Raw genomic sequence first — 23,384 nt, forward strand, 5'->3', positions numbered from 1 at the left:
ATTTGGACTCCAGTGCAGGAGCTCAGATAACGATGTGGGCATCCCAAACTGTGAACCACTGCACCAAATGCCTGCCCCTTAACCCTGGTATTTGGGCTATCCCAGCCAAACTTGATCCCAGTTCATATACCAAATCTTGGCAAGACTGTGGCACAACAGGGCTCTTGGGAGGCTGGCAGGAGTACCCATCTGTGCTGCAGAATTGGAGAACAGACAGAAATACCTGGTAAAACTGAAGAGACACTGTGTCAGGTGCACTAAGTCTATCAGCAGGTAGAAGCCACCCTAGGAGGGTTTATTACTCACATAATAGATCGCTTGTTGAGAGCTGGCATAGTGGCTCCCCAGCGCCGAGATGGGCTGCTGCCATCCTCCCTCCTCCCTCATCACCATGTGGCTTAAAACAAAACAAGACAAACATCTACTTTATTTATTTGAAAAACTGCTGTTTCACTCCCTGGAACCAGGTTGAAGTCAGGAGTCAGCAGCTTCTTCTGGGTCTCCCATGTGGGTACAAGGGTCCAGGGACTTGGGCCATCCTCCACTGCTTTCCTAGGCATATTAGCAGGAAGTGGAGCAGCTAGGACTCGAACCAACACCCATGTGGGATGCTGGTGCTGCAGGTGGCAGCTTAACCCACTATGCCACAGTGTCGGCCCCACCATGTGGCTTTTTTTTTTTTTAAGATTTATTTATTTATTTGAAAGTCAGAGTTACACACACAGAGAGAAGGAGAGGCAGAGAGAGAGGTCTTCCATCTGATGGTCCACTCCCCAAATGGCTGCAAAGGCCGGAGCTGTGCTGATCCAAAGCCAGGAGCCAGGTGCTTCTTCCTGGTCTCCCATGCGGGTACAGGGGCCAAAGGACTTAGGCCATCCTCTACTGCTTTCCCAGGCCATAGCAGAGAGCTGGATCTGAAGTAGAGCAGCTGGATCTCGAACCAGTGCCCATATGGGATGCCAGCACTGCAGGCCAGGGCTTTAACCTACTGCGCCACAGCACCAGCCCCCTCTGTAGCTTTTGACATCACAGCTGCAAGAGGATGTACTTCTAGCATCACGTCCAGGAGCCTCTTTCTGGGGACCGGAGAAGGGCCATATGATTACCATAGCAACTCTGGCTAGAACATCCAAGGAGCTGAGTGGGAGATGATGGGGTTGAAGACACAATTTGTTAGCAAAAGAGAGTCAGACAGATCCTGTAGAAATGTGCTCTTATCTTTATAGGGAATCGCCAAGGGCATGGTTGAGCCAGTGCATTTAAAAGGAGGAGGAGGCAGAGAGTGCATTAGTGAGCAGAAGTGAGGCAGGACCGGCGTCCAGGCTCAGGGAGAGAGGCCAGATTCCAGGAGCAGCCTCGGGGAGGCCAGGTGGCCCTGGGAAAGACTCAGGAGTCTGGAGTTGTCCCACGACCTTGGCTTCAGTGCTGGTGCCCCACCCGTCGGCCGTGGGATCCTTGCTTCCTCGTTTGTCCTTGTTGCAGGTTGTCATGGAGAACCTGTAAGAGAAAAACACGTGGAAGTGCTCAGCACAGCACCTGCGCACAACGATGATTTCTGCATGTCTCTTCCTTGTGGCCTCTGTGCAGTACCAGGAAGAGGGAGCACCTGTGAGTCCCACAGTGGGGTCTGAGCTGGGACCGAGAAGCTGCCGCGTGAGGAGGTGGTAGGAGGTGTGGCTCCCGGACAAGATCAAGGTCATCCCCAGCCAGGGATGCAATTTACTTTTCTGAAAACAAAGGGGTTGGGACAGATGGTTGCCATGGGAACATCCACTCCAGTATTACTGGTTCAAGGGTTTAGAGGGTACAAAAAGGTTTGTCATTGCTCAACATAATCTTGTTCTCACCTGTCAGTCCTGATCCTGGGCTTGCTCGGCTGGGATGGAGGGGCCTCTGCCCCATGCCTTGGGACCATGCATGGACTCCCAGGAGGACTTGGAAGAGGCCCCACCCATTGTGATGTGCGCTCCCATTCCGTCAGCACAGTGGGCACTTGGCTTCCCCGCCTGGTGGGGGCTGAGACCTGGAGATCAGGGGCTCCCCAGGTGTGTAGAGCTTCTGACGCCTCGGAGAGGAGAGCGAGCCCACCCCAGCCCCCTGCGGCTTCCTGGAGACAATGGCCAAGGGGAGACGCTTCAACCCGCCCCTGGACGAGGACGGGAGATGGGTAAGAAAGATGGTGCCTGTTGGTGCTTTTCGGTCCACAGGCTTGAGGGCACAGAACTGAGTTCGGATGCTGCTGCCGGGCTTCTGCAGCGTGGCCTTGAGCAAACCCCTTCCAGGGCCTCCTCTGTGGGGCGGGACCCCCTGCATTCCTGGAGGACGGAAGGAAGCAGTGCTAGGGGCGTGTTCCGCGCACCGGAGCCATGTGGACGCTGGCCGGGGTGGTCGCTGCCTGCCCTCCTTTAGCTCTTGTTTCTCTGCCGACGCCTGGTGTTACTGGGGTGCTGTGGGCACCCCGTCTCCCCTGCTGGAGGGCTAGGCTCTTGGTCTTTTCTGTTCATGGGGGGATTCCCAGTGCCCGGAATTGGGTGGGGCACACAGGAGGCACTCCGTAAGTAGCTGTTGGAGGAATGAGTGCGTGAGGAACCCTAAACAGATCCCTGCTGCCTCACAATCTGACGTCCTCTGCCCAGCAGCCTGGGGAGGGCAGCGGCTGAGAAAGCTTCCCGCTCGTCTCCGTCTTTCAGGAACTTTCCCTTTCCAGCTCGAGGCTCTTCGCCACGCCTCTGTCTTTGGGTGTTGCCTTCCAAGCCCGGCAGGGTGTGTCCCGCGCGTGGCTGTGTGGCCAGGCACTTCCCTTTGCTTGCTCTCGTGCACATCCCACAGGCTGACAAGTCCTTTCCCTTCCTGAATTTCCACAGTTCATTCACACAAGGAAGGTCAAGGGGGACTCCCCCGGGGCAGACTGTAGCCTGCATCCTCCCTGACGCTCAGCGCGAGAGGCGAACGCAGACAGGCTGCCGGTGGCCTGTGCTGGGGCAGCAAGACGCAGAAAACTGCAACAATTTTTGTCTAGGGAGTGGACGTTTGGCCTACTGGTTAAGATGCTGATTAAGCCCTCAGGTCCCACCTGCGAATCTACCTGGGTTTGAGTCCCACTCCAGCTCCTAGCTTCGGCTTCCTGTTAACAGAGCTCCTGGGAGGCAGCGGCGATGGCTCAGGTCCTTGGTCCCTGCCACCCATGTGGGAGACCTGGGTTGAGTGCCCAGTTCCAGGCTTTAGCCCCGTCCAGTCCTGGCTGTTGCAAATATTTGGAGTGAGCCAGCAGATGGGATCTCTCTCTCTCTCTCTCTCTCCTTCTTCAAATAAGTAAATGAAAAATATTTTTTTTTTTCCACAGGCAGAGTGGACAGTGAGAGAGAGAGACAGAGAGAAAGGTCTTCCTTTGTCGTTGGTTCACCCTCCAATGGCCGCTGTGGCCGGCGCGCTGCGGCCAGCGCACCGCGCTGATCTGATGGCAGGAGCCAGGAGCCAGGTGCTTCTCCTGGTCTCCCATGGGGTGCAGGGCCCAAGCACTTGGGCCATTCTCCACTGCACTCCCTGGCCATAGCAGAGAGCTGGCCTGGAAGAGGGGCAACCAGGACAGAATCCGGCGCCCCGACTGGGACTAGAACCTGGTGTGCCGGTGCCGCAAGGCAGAGGATTAGCCTAGTGAGCCACGGTGCCGGCCAAAAAATATTTTTAAAATTGTGTAAAGCAAGCACAGAAAGACCTTAGAAAATTTGGATTTGAAGATTTTAAAAAACTGAATATATTCACTTTAACAAAACCTCAGCTAAATAGCTTAGCCTTTCTAAGTCTCAGTTTCTTTACCTGTAAAATGGGGACACGGGGTACCAAGTTTAGAGTACCAGGGTAGGGATTAAGGAGATCATTCATTCAAAAGTGCTCAGAGTAAAGCAAGAGCTCACAGGACCCGTGCAGTACTTACAAAGTAAAACATACGTACACAAAGATTTTTAGCATACAAAGGTTTTCATTACTCAAAGATTTAAAGTAGTAGGTGGGAAATTAAACTAAAATATAGACACTAAATAAATAACATGTCTACACTGAAGTAGACATAAAATAAGAATTTGTAGCCAGTTGAAATGTACTTTGGAATAAGCGGGTAAGACTGGGAAATGAAGAGCACAAACTTGTATGCCACAGTGGCCCACGTGGTAGATACAGGGGCATCAGAGTTGAGTCCGAGTTCCCCGGCAGCCAAAGTAAAATGGGAAACAGGGTCAGATACGCACTGGAAATCGTCTGCAAATAGAAAAACATAAGCTTCTCAGACCAAGTGGCTTCCTGTCTTTCTATCACCTGTGTGTCACAATTGCATTTGACTGAGCCCCTGCGCCTTTGTGGGAGACCCGGAGGAAGCTCCTGGCTCCTGGCTTCAGATTGGCTCAGCTCTGGCCGTTGCGGCCATTTGGGGAGTGAACAGCAGATGGAAGACCTCTCTCTCTGTTTCTTCCTCTCTCTGTCTGTATTGCTACCTCTCAAATAAATAAATAAAATGTATATTTTTTAAAGCTAGCTGTCGCATCTTAATCATCTTATTTCTAAGATAAGAAACCAAGAGACTGGCATGGCTGCTCATAGAAGGCATCGGGGGTCCAGCCTCAGTCCAGCCTTGTGTTCTGCTAAGCTTAGTGTAGAGCCATGCCCCCAGCCCAGGCTGGACCGTGAGAGGAGTGCTGCCTCCACCCTGAGGGTTCCCTGGAATAAGACCCCTGTCTGGTCCGTGTACCCCTTTTCATTGAGCAAACAAAGCTTCCCCAGGAGCCCAGCCCCATCTGCTTCCGTCTCATTGGGCCACACGGCCAATTCAGCTGCAAGGGAGTCGGGGGGGGGGTATATTTTAAGCACCCCCACTGCCACTCCAAATGAAGTCGGGGTTGTCCTGAGGGGAAGGACAATGAGCATTTCGCGATGCGGCCAGCACGGGGCTTAGGTGGAGAGGAAGAGTCCCCGAGACGGGATGCGAGCCTAGGGCTGCAGCCTCCTGCGTCACCTGGAAGCAGATAGGTGCTGCTGGTGAGGTTTCCTAGGGTAACTTGCGGAGGAGTTGGGGAATTAAAGAGATCGCTGGCTTTGGGTCAGGGGAGGCCGCGTGGGAGGACGCGGTAGACTGCCGGTCGTTACAACCTTTACCTGGTAGAAGTGCCCGTCGTTACACCCTTGCTGCTTGGGACCCGGCTGCGGCCAGATGGGAAAAAGGCTTTTCCCACACATCTTCACCTTCCTGTTTAATATTTCAGTCACTGAGTGATGGAGCGCAGCAAAAATTTCATCGCCAACTAGTTAAAAAGCTATATTTCACGGTTACAATATCTAACAGAAGGGTTTATTTCACAGCTATCATGTTATAGCCATTAAATATATATTTTAAAGGAGTGAAATTAAAATGCTAGAGCCATTTTTTTTTTACAGCAATCTAGCCCATAGACTGGCAGAATACAAATGAGCTCAAGCTGGTTGTCCCCGAGCCGGGGAGAGCACCTCTCCTGGGGTCAGAGCGCCTCCCCACCCCGGCCTGCCTCCTCCAGGGAGCCGGATTGACCCAACGGCGCTGGGAGAAGGGCAAAGGGAGAAGTGTAGAGCCTGGGGCCCTCTGTGTTGTTCACATTTACCTTCAAAACATGACTGTGTAGGGGCAAGTGCTTGGCTCAGAGGCTGTCGGACACCAGCCCCATCAGAGTCCTCTGCTTCCGATCCAGCTTCCTGCTCACGCGCACCCTGAGAGGCACCAGGGATGGCTCAGGCAGCCTGGTCTCTGCCGCCCGCATGGAACGAGTTTTGGTTCTTGCCTTTGGCCTGGTCCAGTCCTGGCTGTTGAGGGAAATTGCGGAGGGAACCGGGGGATTGGATGGAAGATCTCTCTCTCTCTCTCTCTCCCTCTCTCTCTCTCTCTGTCTTTCATATAAAATTAAAATTAATAAATAGAAAATCTAAAATGTGTTTAAAAACTTATTTTAAAGGTTTATTTTATTTTTTATTAGAGACAGAGATCCATTTTCCATCTGCCAGTTCACTCCCCAGCCGAAGCCAGGAGCCAGGAACTCCATCCTCGTCTCCCACATGGGTGCAGAGGCCAAAGCACCTGGACCATCTTCTGTTGCTTTGCCAAGAGCCTCAGCAGGGAGCTGGGGTCAGAAGTGCGGCAGCAGCTGGGGCTCCAACCGCAGCCCATATGGGATGCTGGTGTGACAGGTGGTGGTTTAATCTGCTGCACCACAATGCTGGCCCCTGTTTAAACACGTTTTAAAAATAGAATGCAGAGTGGCTTAGAAATATATAGGCAGACCTTGACAGCTTCCCAGGGTGTGTCATTAAGTGAGGAATGATCCAGTGCTGGTGATGTACTGGGAATGCCCTGAGGAGTCATGCAAATTGATCACAAGGGCTTGGTGGTTCACATTTTTTAAAAAGATCTATTTTATTTTATTTGAAAGTCAGAGTGAGAGGGAGAGACAGAAAGAGAGAGAGAGAGAGAGAGAGAGAGCGCTCTTCCATCCACTGGTTCACTCCCTAAATGGCTGCAACGGCAGGGGCTGGGCCAGGCCAAAAGCCAGGAGCCAGGAGCCTCATCTGGGCCTCCCACGTGGGTGGAGGGGCCCAAGGACTTAGGCCATCTTCCATTGCTTTCCCAGGCGCATTTGCAGGAAGCTGGATTGGAAGTGGAGCAGCCGGGACGTGAACCGGTGCCCAGTGGGATGCTGGCACTGCGGCACTCAGCCCGTTACACAACAACGTCGGCCCCAGTGGCTCACATTGTCAGCTGGGGTGGCAGTTGGGGGATAACAAGAAGGGGAGGGAGAAGACAACCAGAGTTACTATTAAATTTCTAGAAGTCAGTTCATAAAAATGATCTTATCCATGCACAATCACAGGGACGCAGCAGGGTGCACATTCGTGCAGCGAGGACGGCCACCCAGGGGTTAAGGAGAAAGAGGGCTGAGACTCTGGGGGAGTTTTACTTCCTTCCCCAAGTTTTCCTCTGTGGTTTGAGTTTTTAAAAGCGGGAATATGTATTACAGCTCTAACAAGAAACAAACACTTATTTTTTTTTATTGTGGAAGAAAAGACAACATGGCAAACACACTCCAAATGGCGCAAAGCCGCGGGGGATGGTCTTCCTCCGTCCAGGCCCCCTCCCTGGAGGCCGGGGCCGCTTCCTGCCGCCCTTGCAGGGTCCACGCCACAAAGCCTGGAGGTTTCCTTCCCCCAGCTCCGTTCCACCCTCCCCGTTCCCAGGCAGCCCTTCAAACGCCTTTAACGGGAGCGCCGCCACTTGAATGCGTGCCTGTAAATTATGTATTATTTTATGTGCATGGATTACTTATTTACATGAATACCACTGGGCTATAGATCTTACTCTCTTTCTTCCTCTTTTTCCCACTCAGCGCTGCACTGAAAAGATGCACCCGTGGCCATGTGGCTTCCAGCCCGCTGACTCTCCCGGCTACAGGGAATGCCTCCCCCAGCCCCCATGTGTATAGCATGAGCGCCTCACCTTGTCACAGGCATGGTAACTGGCTAGTGCCACTTAGGAGGACATTACTCAAAGGCCACCTGAGTATACAGCTCCACTGTGGCTGGAGGAGGAATGGAGAGAGAGAGGATTGAAACGCGGGCCAAGGTCAAAGACTCCAAGTGAGAAGGAAGGGGACCGGCCTGAGGCCTGGCCGTAGGTTTAGGGGTGAGGGAGGAGACGGCTGTGAACAGCAGCTTTGCACACTCTCTGGGGGCCTGCGGTTTCTCCTCGAATCAGGTCTTCCTCATCAGGGAGAGTTATCATTTCCCTTTTACAGCTAAAGAGACCGAGGTAGGCTTTCCAGATGAGGCTCACCCAGTGGGAGAGGAGGCTGGCGCTGGGCTCGGGAGCTCTGAATTGAAAGCTTGGATCCCAACCACTGTGTGATGCCTCTCTCCCTGTCCCCTTGTGGGAATGTTCTCCCAGGGACAGTCAGGCCTTGTCTTGCTTGTCTATGCCTGGAGATCCCTGTTTCCAAGGCCATTTTGTTGGGGTGTCTTTTGAGAGGTGCCATTCAATACAGTTGGGGTGAGCTGCGGAGGCCATGCAGGGCCAGCCATCGCTCCCTGCAGGAGGGGAGGGCTCAGGCCGGGCTGCTCGCTGTCCCCTGAGGGGACTCCTCGGTGAGCACAGCTGCTCCTCCAAGCCTCGCCTCTCTGGGGGAATCCCAGGTACCCATCCCATGACGAATCGGTTTGTGTGCACACAGCCGGCTCCCTCGCCCCAGCGCATGTCCAGAGCGCCTGTGGGGTGGGCTGAGGCCCTGGTCTGGACTACCTCGCTCTGCCCAGTCCTTTTTCCTTGTGTAGCGAGAACCCAGGGCACCCCCGAATAATCTCTCTTGGTCCCACTTTCCCCCTCCATACCTTTCTGCCCTCTCCTTCCCCCTCCTAGGCCTCTCCCTTTCCCCACCTTTCCTTTCCGGTGGGCCCCCCTCCTCCCCTGCCCCTGTGTACTCACAGTCTGACCCTGTGACCCGGGCTGGATCCTCGGCCTGGACCCCGAGGTCCCTGAGCAGAAGGAAGCCATCAGACGTCACCTCTGCCGTCTCCGTCTGTCCACGCACGCACTCTCCGATGGCCTTGTCTTCCTCCCCAGGCCTTGAACCGTTTCCAGCTCCAGGCTGCGGGGGTGGGCCCCGTAACTGGAAACAACCGGCCGTGGTGGCTCTGGGCCATGACGGGGGTTTCTGCCTTGGAAGGAATATTCGAAAATTACAAAAAATTATGCCATTTCCATTGCATGCCAGAAGCACCCAAATTGCATTTTAATCCCTTTATGGAGGAAGCCCTGATACTTGGCTTATAGACGCACGTGCGTCTGGTTTTAATCAAGGCCGGTGCTGTTTTCCAGTTCCCTCACGTCGGACTCATGCAGAAGACCCCGGAATCCATCACACGAGCTACGTTAAAGGAGCCCCTTTGTGCCCAGGCGGCTCGGCAGGTGGAGGGGAGGCTGCCGCCCATCTACAAGGTCCGGGAGAAGGTGAGTCCCGGGCTCTGCCCGAGTTCCCTGCCCCTCTGCACTCTGCAGGTGGCACTCTCAGCATTTCCAGCCAATTCTCCCCACCAGGACCTGTTCGTCTTCCAGCCCTGGACCCTGCAGGCCAGTGCTGTCCCCAGCTCAAGCCCCCAGCTCTGCACAGCGGAGCTGCTCCTGGTCAGACTCCTTTGTAAATGGCACCATGCGCAGCCCCCTCCCCGGCCCCTCCAGGGGTGTGCCAGGGAAACCGGCGTTGACCGCACACCTGCCAGGCTGAGCCTGCGGCCCTGGCCTTGGGCTTCTGGGGTCCTGTTGGTTGGATGAAGAAGCAGGCTGACCCGGCCCAGCAGTCCTCTCCAGCATCTGGGTTATGAGGCTGTTTACTGTTCCGTCCTCGCCTCCAAACGGGGCATTTTGAAAGGCGGCGCGGCTGACTTTCAGACAGTTGGCGTGGCCACCTGCGTGGTCACGTCCTGCGCTGTGTGCTCCAGCACTGGGCTGCATGTGGCGGCTTCCTCTGGGCTCCTGACGTAGCCTTTTCATCTCTTCCAGCAAGCAACAAACAACAGCTTCCCCTTCTCCATGCACGACAACCGGCACATTTTTGAGAATTCCGGAAACTACCTTGACTCCGTGAGTGTTTCTCTCTGAATAAAGTGGGGGTGGGGGAGCAGCATCAGGGCCTTGGCTTTCTGAGATGGGGTGAAGACAGAGGGCTGACCCCAAAACTGGATCAAGGTCAAAACAGAGCGAAGTCTGGGACAAGACTCCTAACAGTTTCCAGAGAAAGCACTCCAAGCTCCGGAAGTCCTGTGCAGCTCTCCAAGTCTGCCCAGCCTCCGTGTGGGTTTGCGTGGATGTCAGGGGCCTTTCTATGACTTTCTCTTCTGTGAGCTTTCTTGTGAAGACCTGTTGTGGAGGAAGGGTCTCTGGATGGCAGAGCCAGGACCTCGGAGGAAGGGCTAGGCTGGGGGGATTTTAGGTAGGACAGGAATTCTGAAAAACTGCCTTTGTCTGGAGGCGGCAAGTTCCCTGTCACTGGAGAATATCAACTCTGCTGGCTCTCGTTAGCATGCACAGCATTGTGCAGTAGGAACCTAATGCAAGCTGCAAAAGGGATTTAAAATGTTCTAGTGGCCACACTAAGTAAAACTAATCTAGCAATCAAATAGTCACCCAAATTATCAATTCAACAAGTAATCAATATAAAAATTATCAATGAGATCTTCTGTGTTCCTCTTTCCAAACTAAATCTTCAAAATTCAGTCTGGAGTCTGCTTTTTGCCAAAGTAGCTAACACACCACCCAGGATACCGCATCCCATACCAGCGCCTGGGCCAGGCTCCAGCTGTGCCCTGGATTCCAGCTTCCTGCTAACCTGCACCCCGGGCAGCAGCAGGTGGTAGCTCAGGTAGTTGAGTCCCTGCTCCCCGTGTGGGAGACTTGGATAGAGTTCTTGGCTCCTGAATTTGGCTTTGCCCAGCCCTAACTCTAGATGAGAAATCTCTTTAAATACTTTTTTTTTTTTTTTTGGACAGGCAGAGTGGACAGTGAGAGAGAGAGACAGGGAGAAAGGTCTTCCTTTACCGTTGGTTCACCCTCCAATGGCCGCTGCGGCAGGCACACCACGCTGATCAGAAGCCAGGAGCCAGGTGGTTCTCCTGGTCTCCCATGCGGGTGCAGGGCCCAAGCACTTGGGCCATCCTCCACTGCACTCCTGGGCCACAGCAGAGAGATGGCCTGGAAGAGGGGCAACCGGGACAGAATCCAGCACCCTGACTGGGACTAGAACCCGGTATGCCAGCCACAGGCGGAGGATTAGCCTATTGAGCTGCGGCGCCGGCCTAAATACTTTTTTAAAGAAAATCCAGTTTGTATTTTACTCTCATATCCATCTCAATTTGAATGACCCCTATATCCAGTGTTCAATAACTGTGGGCAAATCAGCTATGGGGTGGCCTCTCTCGGGGTGAGGGGCAACCAGCAGAGCTCTGAGGATCCGGAAGCCTGGAAGTCTGTGGTTATGACGATGATGATGATAGCAGTAACCCCCATCAATCAGGAAGTGTTTGCTCTTGACCAATATTTTGTGCTATTATCTCATTTAATCCTACAACAACCCATGGGTGAATTGCTCCTATCACCCCCACTTCAGAGAAGAGGAAGCTGAGAATTAGTAAAATCCAACACCTGGCCCCTGCTGCCCTTTCCAACAGGCTGCAAGGCCGTAACGAAATCAAAGAGGCTCCCCCTGAAAACCAGTTTGCCTCCGACGAGTGTTGAATATAGAACCACAGTGTCCGCCCAGCCTGTCTCTCAAATGCAAGGTGCAGTGCTGGTTTCTAAGCGACCAAAGTAACCTACGTCCTTTAAGAGGCTCAAATGACACAGAATTACGTAAAATGAAACATAAGATTCGCACCCTCGTTTTCCGTCCTTGCGATCTCACATTGGCGAGTCGTTCCTGAGGATGGCCGGGTGAGTGCCGCCCGAGAAGTTCCGCCACTCACACGCACATGTAAATGTGTATCATGATGGCGACACAAGCGGGACCATGCCACGCCTCTTTGACCAGGGTCATGGCAGTGTCCTAGGAAGCACGGGAGGCTGGCTCAGCAATAGTTGAGCTAACACTTGTATTTCCAGTTTAGCAAAGGTTAGATAACGTTTCCCGGGAAATGTCCTGGGTTTGGTGTCTACGTTAGAGGCATTTTTGTACACCTTTCTTAGTTCTCTCTCAATTAATCCATATAAAATTTCTGCCTCTTTTGGGGTAGATTTACCTCATATGTGTTTGCCCCAAATTTGTCTAATTCTTTTCAAATTTACTGGCATGGTATCTCTCAGAATACTTTATCTTGTTTTCCTTTAGCTCTTTTTTTCTTTTTTCAATTGAATGCTTAGTTCATATCCTTGCAATTGTTTTTGTTAATGAACTCATTAAAACCATATTCTTCAGATTGGTTTTCTTTCCCAAAGGTATCTCTAATTAAGGTCTTATTATTTGCTTCCAAATAGTATATGATTTAATTTTTAATTTCCTTTTTTTAAACAAAAAGTTTAAAATGTTTTGAACTTCCTATACTGTTAGAAGTTGTAAAGATCATCTATCTGTCCTAATATCTAGTTTTATGGGTTATAGTAACTTTTATTTCTTTCTTTCTCTTTTTCTCTTTCTTTTTCTTTTTAAAGAGTTATCTATTTATTTCAAAAGCCATAGCGACAGAGAGAGGGAGGGACACCCACAGAGAGAGCTCTTCCATCCCCTGTTTCATTCCCCGGATGGCTACAACAGCAAGTGCTGGGCCAGGCTGAAACCAGGAGCCAGGAGCTTCATCTGGGCCTCCTACATGGGGGGCGGGCCCAGACCCTTGAGCTGTCCTCCTCTGCTTTTCCCAGGTCATTAGCAGGGAGCTGGATGGGACTTGGAGCAGTGGGGATGCCGGCGATGCAGGTGGCGGCTTTGCCCGCTAGGCCACAGTGCCAGCTCCCTAGAGTAACTTTTTTGAATGTGATCTGTGAGTTCTACTTCTTGAATTGTAAAGATTTGTTGTCCTTTTATACGAATAGTTTTAACACTGTTTCATGAATCTTTAAAAAGGTTATGGGGTCATGGTTCTGGCCTGGCAGTTGAGTCCACATCCCACATCAGAACACCCGGATTAGAACCTGGCTGCTGCTCTTGCCTCTGGCTTCCTGCTGACGCAGACGCTGGGGGGCAGTGGCGATGGCTAAAGTGATTGGCTTCCTGCCACCCACATGAGAGACCTGGATTGAGTTCCTGGCCGGGAGACAGGACTTTGTTCCGAGTCTCCCACGTGGGTGCAGAGCCCCAAGCACTTGAACCATCTTCCACTGCTTTCCCAGGCCATTAGCAGGGAGCCGGAATGGAAATGGAGCAACTGGGACTTGAACAGGCACTGATTTGGGATGTTGGTACCGTAGACAGCAGCTTGACCCTCTGCACGGTAGAGCCGGCCCCTAATGCCATATCTTTCTGCATACAATCCATGGCTGTTTTATTTTCTCGGTGGTGTTTGCCATTTGTCGGCATGGAATGGCTGCCTTGGTGTGCTCACTGCTCTCGGCCTCTGAGCTGGCCCCCAGCACGCTGTGAGCATCAAGTTCGAGCCTTCAGCAACTTGTCACTAGAGATCCTGGAAGGGAGCATTAAAACGTGTCCGTGTCGTGTCACTGGTTTCCATAAAGACCTCGGAACTTGGGATGTTGACCATTTCCCCTCTAACCTCCTCCCTGTTCTTCCCCAGGGCCTGGGACGGAAGAAGATCTCCCCAGATAAAAGGCAACATGTTTCTAGAAATTTCAATCTTTGGGCGAGCGACTACGTTCCATCTTGTCTCGATGGCTTTTCAAACAACCAGATATCCTACGTGTACAAGGAGGCCAGGGTGGACCCGCGGTTCAGGCGCTTTCCCAGATGTTACGCAGAGGTCTGGAGCACCTGCCGATTTATTCCTGAGCACAGCTACCCAAAGGTTTTGAGAAAGAAACCAAAAGTAAGGTTTGCTGTCCACCAAAATATTGTTCTCCTGGAGCCATGATCCTCCCAAAAGACTCTTCTGGGTTTTGTAGCACTGGAATTTCTCCAGACACTAAGAGCGTTTACTTCCTGGCCCAGCACTGCCATTTAATCTCTGAAATACTTTTATGATTTTAGTAAGGTCGAAAAATCTCTCAAATCCTTATAAAATAAATATGTGTGCAATGACACATGTGTGTAAATGCACCTTTAAGATTGCTATATTTGCTTTTGGGGGACTTTTAAAAACCTCATATTTCATATATGGAGATATTTTTATTTTGAAGTTTCAAATACAGGAAAGCAAAAGTTCCTCATCTCCTACCCTTATCCTGTCCGCTCACTACTTGTTTTTGTTCTCAGTGTTTACAGTCATGTATGTGTGCATAAATACAGAAAGTTTTGAATAAGAATTATGTCACACAGTAACAACATTCTATAACTTCCTCTTGATGTTTAATAATGTATCTTTTAGTTTTACATTGTCAGAATGAATAGACTGATTAAAAAAAAAAAACTGTTAAATCGTGTTTCCAGATACAGATACATCTTACTTCAAAGACTAGCTGCTGGGACAGCGTTGTGGTGCGGTGGGTTAGACTGATTGTGGTGCAGTGGGCTAGACCGCGGCCTGTGACTCTGGCACCCCAATGCTGGCGTTCCACATCTGAGCGCTGGTTCCAGTCCTGACTGCTCCCCTTCTAGTCCGGCCGTGTTCCAGTGCTCCTGAGAAGGCGGTGGAGGATGGTCCGGGTGCTTGGGCTCCTGCCACCCATGTGGGAGACCTTGATGGAATCTTGGCTCCTGGCTTCAGCCTGGGCCTGCCCTGGATATTGTGGCCATTTGGGGGAGTGAATCTCTCTCTCTCTCTCTCTCTCTCTCTCTCAACTTCTCTCTTTGTTGCTTTGTTTTTCAAATAAATAAGTAAATTTTTAAAGAAAATCATCTTCTTCTAAGGGGCATTTGTTTCTAATTTCTAAAAAAGATTTATTTATTTATTTGAGAGGTAGAGTTTCAGACAGTAAGAGGGAGAGACAAAGAAAGAAGTCTTCCACCCACTGGTTCACTCCCCAAATGGCTGCAACAGCCAGAGCTAGGCTGATAGGAAGCCAGGAGCCGGGAGCTTCTTCCAGGTCTCCTATGTGGGTGCAGGGGCCCAAGGACCTGGGCCATCTTCCACTGTTTTCCCAGGCCATAGCAGAGAGCTGGATTGGAAGTGGAGCAGCCGGGACTTGAACCAGTGCCCATATGGGATGTCAACACTGCAGGTGGAGGCTATACCCACTTCTAATTTTTTGCTGTCCAGCCTGGTGCTGTACAGTGAGTCCGATCGGCCTCTCCGGGCGTGTGTTTGCGTGCGGCTCTGGCGCACACTGGAAAGGCAGCTGGTTAGTGCTGGGTTGGGCAGCGTGTTCCGCTCCAGTATTAATGACTGACCCTCCTGTGTCACTCTTGGACACTTAAGGCCAGGAAAGGACAAAAAAAGGTGTCCTGTTATTCTCTTCCCTGGCGTTTCTCTAAGTACTGGCGAGCTTGGCTATCTTTTCATTCCATTTCCCATGACCTTTTGGAAGTACCCATGTATGTGGTCACCTGGCTACATTTCTAATAAATAAATAAATATTCTAATAAAAATAAAGTTTCAATAAGCTTTCAGTGAGTCTCTTCTGGATTTCTGTGCAAATAACCATTAGCGAATGGAGAACTCTACGTCATTTCTAAGACTTGTATCCCCTGGTCCTCTGTGCACTGGCCAGATCTGCAGGTATAAAGGCGTAGTCCAGGAATCCAGATGCTGGTGCAGGTGTCAGACAAATGAGCTCACACTCTGTTACCCAGGGGCTTTGTCTTAAGCCCCTACTATATTTTTCTGATATGTATGTACATGGGGACATTTTTAAAGAAGACAAAATTCAGTGAAAAAGGATTTTCCTCACTTCCCTGATTCTGTCTTCATTTTCTCTCCCCTGAATAACTGTCTTGACACATTTTGTGCGTGTCCTTCTTCAGGTAGCTGGGCACAGAACACGTAGAATCCCTCTCTCTCTCCCTCTCTCTCTCCCTCTCCCGTTCTCCTCTCTCTCTCCCTCTCTCTCTGTCCCTCTCCTGTTCCTCTCTCCCTCTCTGTCCCCCACCCCTTCCTCCCCGCCCCCATGTCCCTCTCTCCGCCCCCAATTCCTTCCCCACAGAGGACACTTACAAATGTGTCTGGGGAGTGATTCTGCGTGGGCCCTCACTGTCCCAGTTCCTTGTTTAAGAGCGTGGCTCCTGGTGTTTTATCACATGGGTGTGCCACACAGTTTCTGGAGTCCTTTGAGGGTCATTTGTCAGGCCCTTTCCTATTACAAACAGTCTGAAATAAACATCTTTAATGATAAATATTCACACTGAGCTATGAGCACTTCTATGTGGCCAGCTCAAGAAAACAAACCTGTCCAATTAAAGAGGATGTGGATTTTAAATTCACTTTGTTATTTTTTCTGAAAGAGGCTGTGCCCGCGCTCATACTCTCACTAATACTTCAGGTACAGACACACCTGCTCACTCATGCCCTTGCATTATCGAACTTCACATTTTCCAAGAAGTCCGAAAATGCCATTCTGTTGGAATTTGCGATGCTTCCATTGTGCGTGTCTGCATAGCTATTGGAAAGCCATTTGTACCTTTTTTTTTTTTTCAGCTGTGAACTGTCTCTTTCACTAATTTTTCTATTGGTTTGTTTGTGGTATTTAATCATTTGCACTGTTTTGTATATGTGAAGGTATATTTCAGCTAATGGACTATTTCACAGAGAGATTTTAAGTTTACAGAAACGCAAAGTGACAAGTAGAATTCTCATATGCCTACTCTCCCATAATTTCCCCCATAACTGACATCTTGCTTTGGTTATTGGAGTGATTCTTACCATCTTTCAGCCCTGCATATGTTTCTGGAGTAAAAGGAACAAATCTTTTATTCAGTGGCTTCTGGCTTCCATGCCTTGCTCAAGCCTTCCTTTGTTTGAGATTCGCGAGTAGTTCTAAGACTTCATGTTGTAATCCTTGCTTTTTATGTATGTTAGGAGGCTGCATGACAGCTGTCAATGTGTTGGCATTTATCGAAAGGATCTTACACATTCTCTACGTGAATCTGTTAATGCAATAAGTATATTAATGAATTTTCCACTCTTTTAGATTTAACAATTTTCAAATTTTACCATGTTTGCTTCGTATGTAAAATTACATGCATGCACACACATAGCCTTTTTAAAAAAGCAGGGTGGGTGTGTTAATATCACACAACGTGGAGTTCGTGACAAGGATCATAAAATGAGAAGAGGGGTCTGCTGTTACATAGAGGGCCCCGCAGAGAACTTCTGGTGTCCTGGGACAAACTGGAGGTGGCTGCGGCGTCTCCTGACAGATTCCATCTTCTGACAGATTCCAGACTTGATATGCAAATGTGGTACCTCTGCCTGTTTGTTTCTGAACTTTCGCTTCCCGGCCCAGCTTCGACTGGAGGCAGCTTTTTTCTTCCCTCCACTCACCACAAAAGCTCCCGGAGCAGGTGCGTTCTCAGGGGCAGATCCTGGAACAGCTTCTTCTTTTTCTTCTCTTTCAGTCCTGCACAGCGTTGACTTATGGCAATGGTCACGTGCTCATCGTCCATATTCGTAGAGTTCAGTGCAGTTTCCATACACAGGCGCGTGGTGTAATAAGCAAGCCAGGGAGAGCAGCTGGTCCAGCCCCAGACGTTTATCTTCTCTTTGTGGTGAGGACATTAAAAGCCTCTTCCGCCTCCGCTGAACCCGGGAACGCACGGCTGGGAGCCGCGCAGGACACCGGGTGGGATCCTTCCTCTGCAGCCGCACCTTGCACCTGCACACTAGTGTCTGCCCTTCCCGCTTCCCCTCATTTGAAAATCTTTTCTATTTCCTTTATGGATCTTGGGGGCTGAAAGGTACTTGTCTTTCTCTTTTTTCTACTCTTGTTCATTTTTATCTTTAGAGGAAAATATTTGTTTTATATAGGGTTTTTTTTTTCATGTTTAATATCATTATTCCCTTCGAGGCTGTGGACTCCTGCCTCGTCCCACCCTCTGACATGCCCATGTGGTCCTCGGGCTGCTGCTGTCTCCAGCACTCCACAATATTGTTGCTCTTCTTTCGATCTCATCAATTTATGCGTCACGTTTGCCGATTCCATTCTTGGGCTTACAGAGATTTTCTTTTTCTAGCTACTCAAGGTTGAAAGTGTAACTCAATTACTTTCCGTCTTTCCTGTTTACTTTGTAAATGGAATTAAGCCTACTTCTTGCCGATAGCACTTTGTGTATATATACACATCCCAGGCTGGTGCTTACTTTTAAACAGCTTGTTTTCTTTGCTGGCGCAAGAACTGTTAAGAAGTGCATTTTAAAATTCATTCTTTCCTTGTCATTTTTTGTTGCCAATGTTTTCTGCATTGTGGTCAGTGATTAAAAAAAAAAGATTTGCTTGAATCCTGGTTACTGAAAATTTGAAAATATTCTTTTGGTTTAATACCCAGTCAATTTCCTTGGCTGATCTATGTATATTTGTGAAGGATGTGCAATCTCCCTTCTAAATCACTTAGTTTTTTTCCCGAAAATATCTACAGGGTCGTAGAAAGTTGTAAAAAAAATTACACAGAGGGCATAACGGCAGGGAAACCGCACACCCGCGTGCTATTGCTGTTTAACAAGCGACTGCAAATGGGGTGACCCAGAGCCGCGCTGTTTTTAGCTGACTACAGGTCTGATGTCGGGGTGCAGCCTCTGCTCGGGGCCTCACGGGCTGACAGCAGCGTGTTCAGCTGGCTTCATGCTCACCTGGGCCTGCTGTCCACTTCCAGCCTTGCTGGTTGTGGCAGAGTCCAGGTCCTTGTGGCTGGAGGACAGCCAGATGGCCGCATTCCAGGCGTGCGGCCCCTGTGCCTCCAGGGCCAGCAGGGGTTGGGGTTGGGGCCCCTCTCATATTTTGCAGTCTCTCTCCCCAGCATGTGTTCAGTCCCTTTTATAAGGGGTCACATGCTGAGGGCTGACCCACCCAGTGTAATCTGCATATGATAAGAGCTATGGATTTGGGGCCTGAATACATCTGGACAGTGGACTTCGCTGAGCAGTGCAGCAGTGTGACGCAGGTCCGGCCCACCGTGAACATCGCCACCAGGGAACGTGCAGTGGCTCTGCACAGGCCTTGTTCGGATTTTACCCATTCTACACGCACTGTGTGTGTGGGGTTTGCTCCTCTGGCCACAGACTTATCCTGGAGTCCTTCTGGTCTGTGAATCTGCTAATCAAGGCTGACATTTCCAAGATATGAAAACGCATGAACTGCGTGGGGTGTCACTGTCAGGATCTGTGTCTTGTAATTTCCAATTTTGTGTTTTTGCTGTGGAAATTTTTCTCCAATTACTTTTTTGATTACTTTCTGCCCTTCATTCTTTCCTTTTCTTCTAGAAGTCTCCTTGCATGGAGACCGACACGTCTGGCCTTCCGTCTTCCTTTATGTTTCCATCAGCTCGTCTGCTCGCGCTGGTTTCCTAGGGGGAATCCCTGGACTTCAGCGTCCAGCACACCACATGACCATCGATGGTCCATTCTGCTTTCTCAGTCTACCGAGGTCTTCCTGTCTCCAAACATCACTTTCATGTCCAAGGTCACCATCTGGCTTTTGTTTGGGGGTGCAATGATCAGTTCTGTCTGACACCAACTTTGCTTGCTCCCATGCCTTGCTACTCTCCTCCATCACCCTGCTTCCCGAGACACTGCCAAGTCTGTCTGGCCTTGCGGCAGAGTGCGAGCAGCGCGCGGCTCTGGGCTCGATGCTCCTGTGGCCTCCCGAGGGTGGCTGGTAACTCCCCTGCGAGCCGTGTGTGTGGGACGGGGGGTTGGGAGGCTGGGTGAGAGGCAGGAGGGGCTGCCCAGTGTGGGCACCAGCTCCTTCTTCAGGGAGGGGCTCCCAGGCTGCCTGTTGCTACTTTCCTGGCACCCGGTCCTGCCGCCGCCTTCCAACAATCGCTCTGCCACTGCCTTGGACCCAGCTCACTGCTTGACACTGGGGATGAGAGGAGGACCCACCCTGGCAGGGAACGTCTCTAAATAACCCAACCAGATACCCTGGGCTCCCTCTCTTCCCAAATTCACTCCCTCCACTCAACACCCTGGGAGCAAACCTGAACACATTTGCCACACATCTGACCTGTGCGTCACGGGCCCCTACCTGTCACCTGTCACTTGGAACATCAGGATCACTCAGTGTAGACAGAGGGGATCCGCAAGTCCACACAGTGGGAAACGCACAAGCCAGGGGGTTCAGTTCCCGCCGCACCTCACCACCTCCCAAGGACTTCTTGTCCGAGGTCTGCCTGGGTTTGTGAAATCAGAGATCCCCGCATGTTTGCGAGCGGCCACTCGTCCACTCGTCCACTCGTCCACTCGTCGCCTCAGCCAGCCCCAGTTTTTCTCCTCAATCTCAGCAGAGCTTCAGCGTAGAACAGGGAAGGAATAGCTTTATGTTTTAAAGTATTTACTTATTTATTTTGAAAGTCAGGGCTAGAGAGACAGGGAGATCTCCCATCCTCTACTCCATCCTCTGCTTCCCCTGATGGCCGCAATGGTCAGTGCTGGGCCAGGCTGAAGCCAGGAGCCAGAAACTCCAACTGGGTGTCCCTTGTGGGTGCAGGGGTCCAAGCACTTGGACCATCTTCCACTGCTTTTTCAGGACACTAGCAGAGAGCCAGGTCGGAAGTGAAGCAGCCAGGACTTGAATCAGCATCCGGCATTGCAGATGGCAGCCTAACCCACTGCACCACAACGCCGCCCCAGGACTGGGCACTTTAATGGAGGTGTAGGTCTGGGGACACCAGCGTAGAAGCCCCAAATATAAGCAATCATTTTATGAAAATAAAATCTTTAACAGGTTGGCACCCTGTCAATGAGTTGCCCTTGTTGGCTCTCTGTTTGAGCATGTTGCTTTGAACAGAGGAGTAAACAAGCCGCCAGTGCAAGTGACCCCCACTTACTAATCAATTACATGCAGGTGTTTATAGATTTTGTCTTCTGTTGTAATGAATTCGACTTGGACTTTTGCCATCCTGGAAAGAAATGACTTAGAGCAGCTGACGGCTTAGTAATGAGGTTTTGGAGAGGCGCTGCCTAGTGTCCCTTCTAGAATAACACCGGGAAGCGTTGGTTGCTTACTGTACATGTAGGAGGTCCCTGCCTAACTACTGAGTCGCTAATACACGTTTGCAGAAATCGTATCCAAAGGCTCCCAGAAACACGGTTGAAAGAGCAGAGTGATGATTTCCGAGAGGGAACCAGCTCCTAAATGCTGTCTATTTTTAGACAGAGAAGCAGCTTCCATGTGGTCTGTTTTGACATTCACGACTGTGATTTAGATTGCCTTGCGCCTTCTTTTTGTTTGGAGCATCTCGTGGCTGTCTTTAGTTCTGGGGACGCATCTCCTGCCACTGCTGACCCGACAGCCGTTCCAGGACAATGTCCACGCTGCAGTTTGCTGGCCGGTGGTGACTCCCAAGTTCGGAACTGGGACATTTCACCCCATTCAACTTGGTTTTTTCAACCCCAGAATTGATCCCATATTGAGGATTCGTGGGGGGAGGGGGGAGATGGCTATGGGGGAGGAAGGCCTTGAAATGATAATCTAAGTATAGGCTTCCCATATGTTCTGCAGAGTTCGGGAAGAATCCATGCTGTTATGGTAACACCCCAAGAACCATAAAACAAGCAAGCAGAATCAATTTTCTTCTCTGGGCTCTTTGCTGCCACCCACAATCTTTGGTGCTAGCATGGTGGTGGGAGCCAGGGATGTGAGGGGAACCCCCTTAGCTCTGCACTGGGCTTTGAGGCTTGGTGGAGACCCTGCCTTCCAGGCCTGCTCTCGGGGCAGCCACTGTGCTCCTTCACACTGTGCGTGACACGTCGTATGCTGCCTTTATGAGTACCCATCGCAACAAATGAAACCTCTCATGTACCACACAGTGTTGAAGAAAACAGGTTACAGATGCACCGACACGAAACCCCAATTACTTCACGACCAATCAGTGCCGTCAGAGCTTGACTCGCTGGGTCAACGCCATGACCACGACTGTAACTCAGATGCTTGATGACGGTGCTAGGAAGTTGTTGGATTACTTGGGTGCAGCGTGTGAGTTCTGCAGAGTAACCAAAAGAGCCCCAAATGCTACACTGTCTCCTAACAGAAGTCCCACTGATTTGCAAGTCCTTACGTTGGGTCATACAGGCGCAAGAGCGCCAATCCTATCTTCTTCCCTTCTCCTCTTCCTGCCCAAACAGGAGCTCATGCCTGAATGGCCAGCCCCAAGGACGACGGTTTCTACACACCTGCTCACTGACGGGCCAGCCTCGTTGGCAGAGGAACGCCTCTGCTCCCAGCAGAGAGAACAGCTCTGCTCATGGTCCACACTCCACGCTGCCGTGCTGTGAGTGATCCCAGCCGAGTTCAGCCTTCTCCGCTGGGGAACACATCTTAAATATTCTCTCTGCTGTTGATGATTTTACAATAAAGCCATCCTACGTGCTCTTCTGCTATTGATGATTTTTGTCTGGGATTCCATGACTGGTATCAGCCGTGAGTGGCATGGCCAGTCCACCTCTAACAAATACCACTGGGGCTTCAAAAGAGGGTGCAGAGGCCTCGGCGTAATCCTACAGGAGTCTCCCTGTTCCTCAGGAGGAAATGTTCTACTGCAAGCAAGGCCTGGTATCCGAGACCTCCCAGGTCTTAAAGAGAAGCAGTTGCGGAGGAGGGCACTTTGCGTAGCGATTACGACACCGCTTTGGATGCCTGCATCCCATATCACGTGCCTGGGTTCAAGCCCTGGTCCTGCGTCCAATTCCAGTTTTCTGCCAACGCCCGGGAGGCAGTGGTGATGGCTCAAGCAGCTGGGTCCCTGCCGCCCCACGTGGCAGGTCCTGAGTTCCAGACTGCCAGCTCTGGTCTGGCCTGGCCCTGCGGATGGAAGGTCTCTCTGGGTCTGTCTCTGTCTCTCACCTTTCAAACACATAGTAATAAATAAAGAAACAGATTTTAAAGAACAAAAAATGTTTTAAAAACAGCTACTGTTATTAAAAAAAAAAAAAAAAAGAAAGGAAGAGGGCTTGGCCTTTGTCAGCCATCAGAGGGCTCCACGTCTCTGATCACAATCATTCGCTCTGAAGCGGATAATGTTCGCTGCTGGAACCTGCACTAGTTCCAGCTCAGTCCCTGATAGGCCTAGCCCTCCCCGGCCAGCACCTGCACCACACACTCTCCCTCCTGATTGGCCCAGCCCGTCGGGACCAGCAGAGTAGCCACACCACCCAGGGCCCAGCCTGCCTGAGGAAGGCCCAACTGCCCCATGTGTTTCCTCATTGTTCGATGACCCTGGGCCCTGGTTCAGCAGTGAGCAGCCAGGTGAGCAGCCATGAGCCCCAGCCTTGCTCCCGGTGCATCCGGGCTGGCATATCTGTCAGACAGCAAACCCAGCCGGCGGCGGCAATAGCCGTGATTTTCAGCTAAGGATGCCGAGTAGGTGGATCAAGCGATGATACTTTGAAAGGTCATAATTATAATTTTATTAAGCTGTGATCAGGGAGAGAAGATAAATGTCATGGCAATATGCTTAATACTGGATACATATTAGATCATAGAACAATTGTGCATTTGTGCTTGTGTACGTTAAAATTTGGATATGTGTCAGGGCGAGAGTGGAGTCTATTTTTTATCTGCTGGATAAAGAATTGATTTTAATTCTTTCTATGCTAATTAAAGGGAAATTAGAAAAACAAACTACTAAAGCACTAAATACA

General features: G+C 50.7%; 1 protein-coding gene and 1 long non-coding RNA gene across 5 annotated transcripts; one reads left to right on the forward strand and one right to left on the reverse strand.

Moving 5' to 3' along the window:
- Positions 1-1,198: 1,198 nt before the first annotated feature.
- Positions 1,199-1,980, reverse strand: LOC100340350 (uncharacterized). Its single transcript, XR_519865.4, has 2 exons — positions 1,848-1,980; positions 1,199-1,497 (listed from the first exon to the last, which is right to left on the reverse strand). It is a non-coding gene; the product is annotated as an uncharacterized lncRNA (long non-coding RNA).
- On the forward strand, positions 1,976-22,115 carry TEX36 (testis expressed 36). 4 transcript variants are annotated; one of them, XM_051833538.2, is made up of 6 exons: positions 1,994-2,167; positions 7,398-7,647; positions 8,882-9,013; positions 9,563-9,643; positions 13,279-13,527; positions 21,870-22,115. In XM_051833538.2, exons 3-6 carry the CDS (start codon positions 8,900-8,902, stop codon positions 22,017-22,019), a joined length of 594 nt encoding a protein of 197 aa, XP_051689498.2. In that variant the 5' UTR covers positions 1,994-2,167; positions 7,398-7,647; positions 8,882-8,899; the 3' UTR covers positions 22,020-22,115. The 4 variants fall into 4 exon arrangements, with proteins under 4 accessions (XP_008273046.2, XP_008273047.2, XP_002721284.2 ...); XM_008274824.4 differs by lacking the exon at positions 7,398-7,647 and having other exon boundaries at positions 1,976-2,167; XM_008274825.4 differs by lacking the exons at positions 7,398-7,647; positions 9,563-9,643 and having other exon boundaries at positions 1,976-2,167.
- The last annotated feature ends 1,269 nt before the right edge of the window (positions 22,116-23,384 follow it).

This window comes from Oryctolagus cuniculus, chromosome 15 (genome assembly GCF_964237555.1).
Source record: "Oryctolagus cuniculus chromosome 15, mOryCun1.1, whole genome shotgun sequence".
NCBI lineage: Eukaryota > Metazoa > Chordata > Mammalia > Lagomorpha > Leporidae > Oryctolagus > Oryctolagus cuniculus.

Coding starts and splice junctions, on each gene's coding strand:
- TEX36 (XM_008274824.4), top strand. CDS start 2,117: ATGGCCAAGGGGAGACGCTTCAACCCGCCCCTGGACGAGGACGGGAGA. Junction 9,014..9,562: donor TCTACAAGGTCCGGGAGAAG/GTGAGTCCCGGG, acceptor CATCTCTTCCAG/CAAGCAACAAACAACAGCTT. Junction 13,528..21,869: donor TTTTGAGAAAGAAACCAAAA/GTAAGGTTTGCT, acceptor CTGCCCAAACAG/GAGCTCATGCCTGAATGGCC.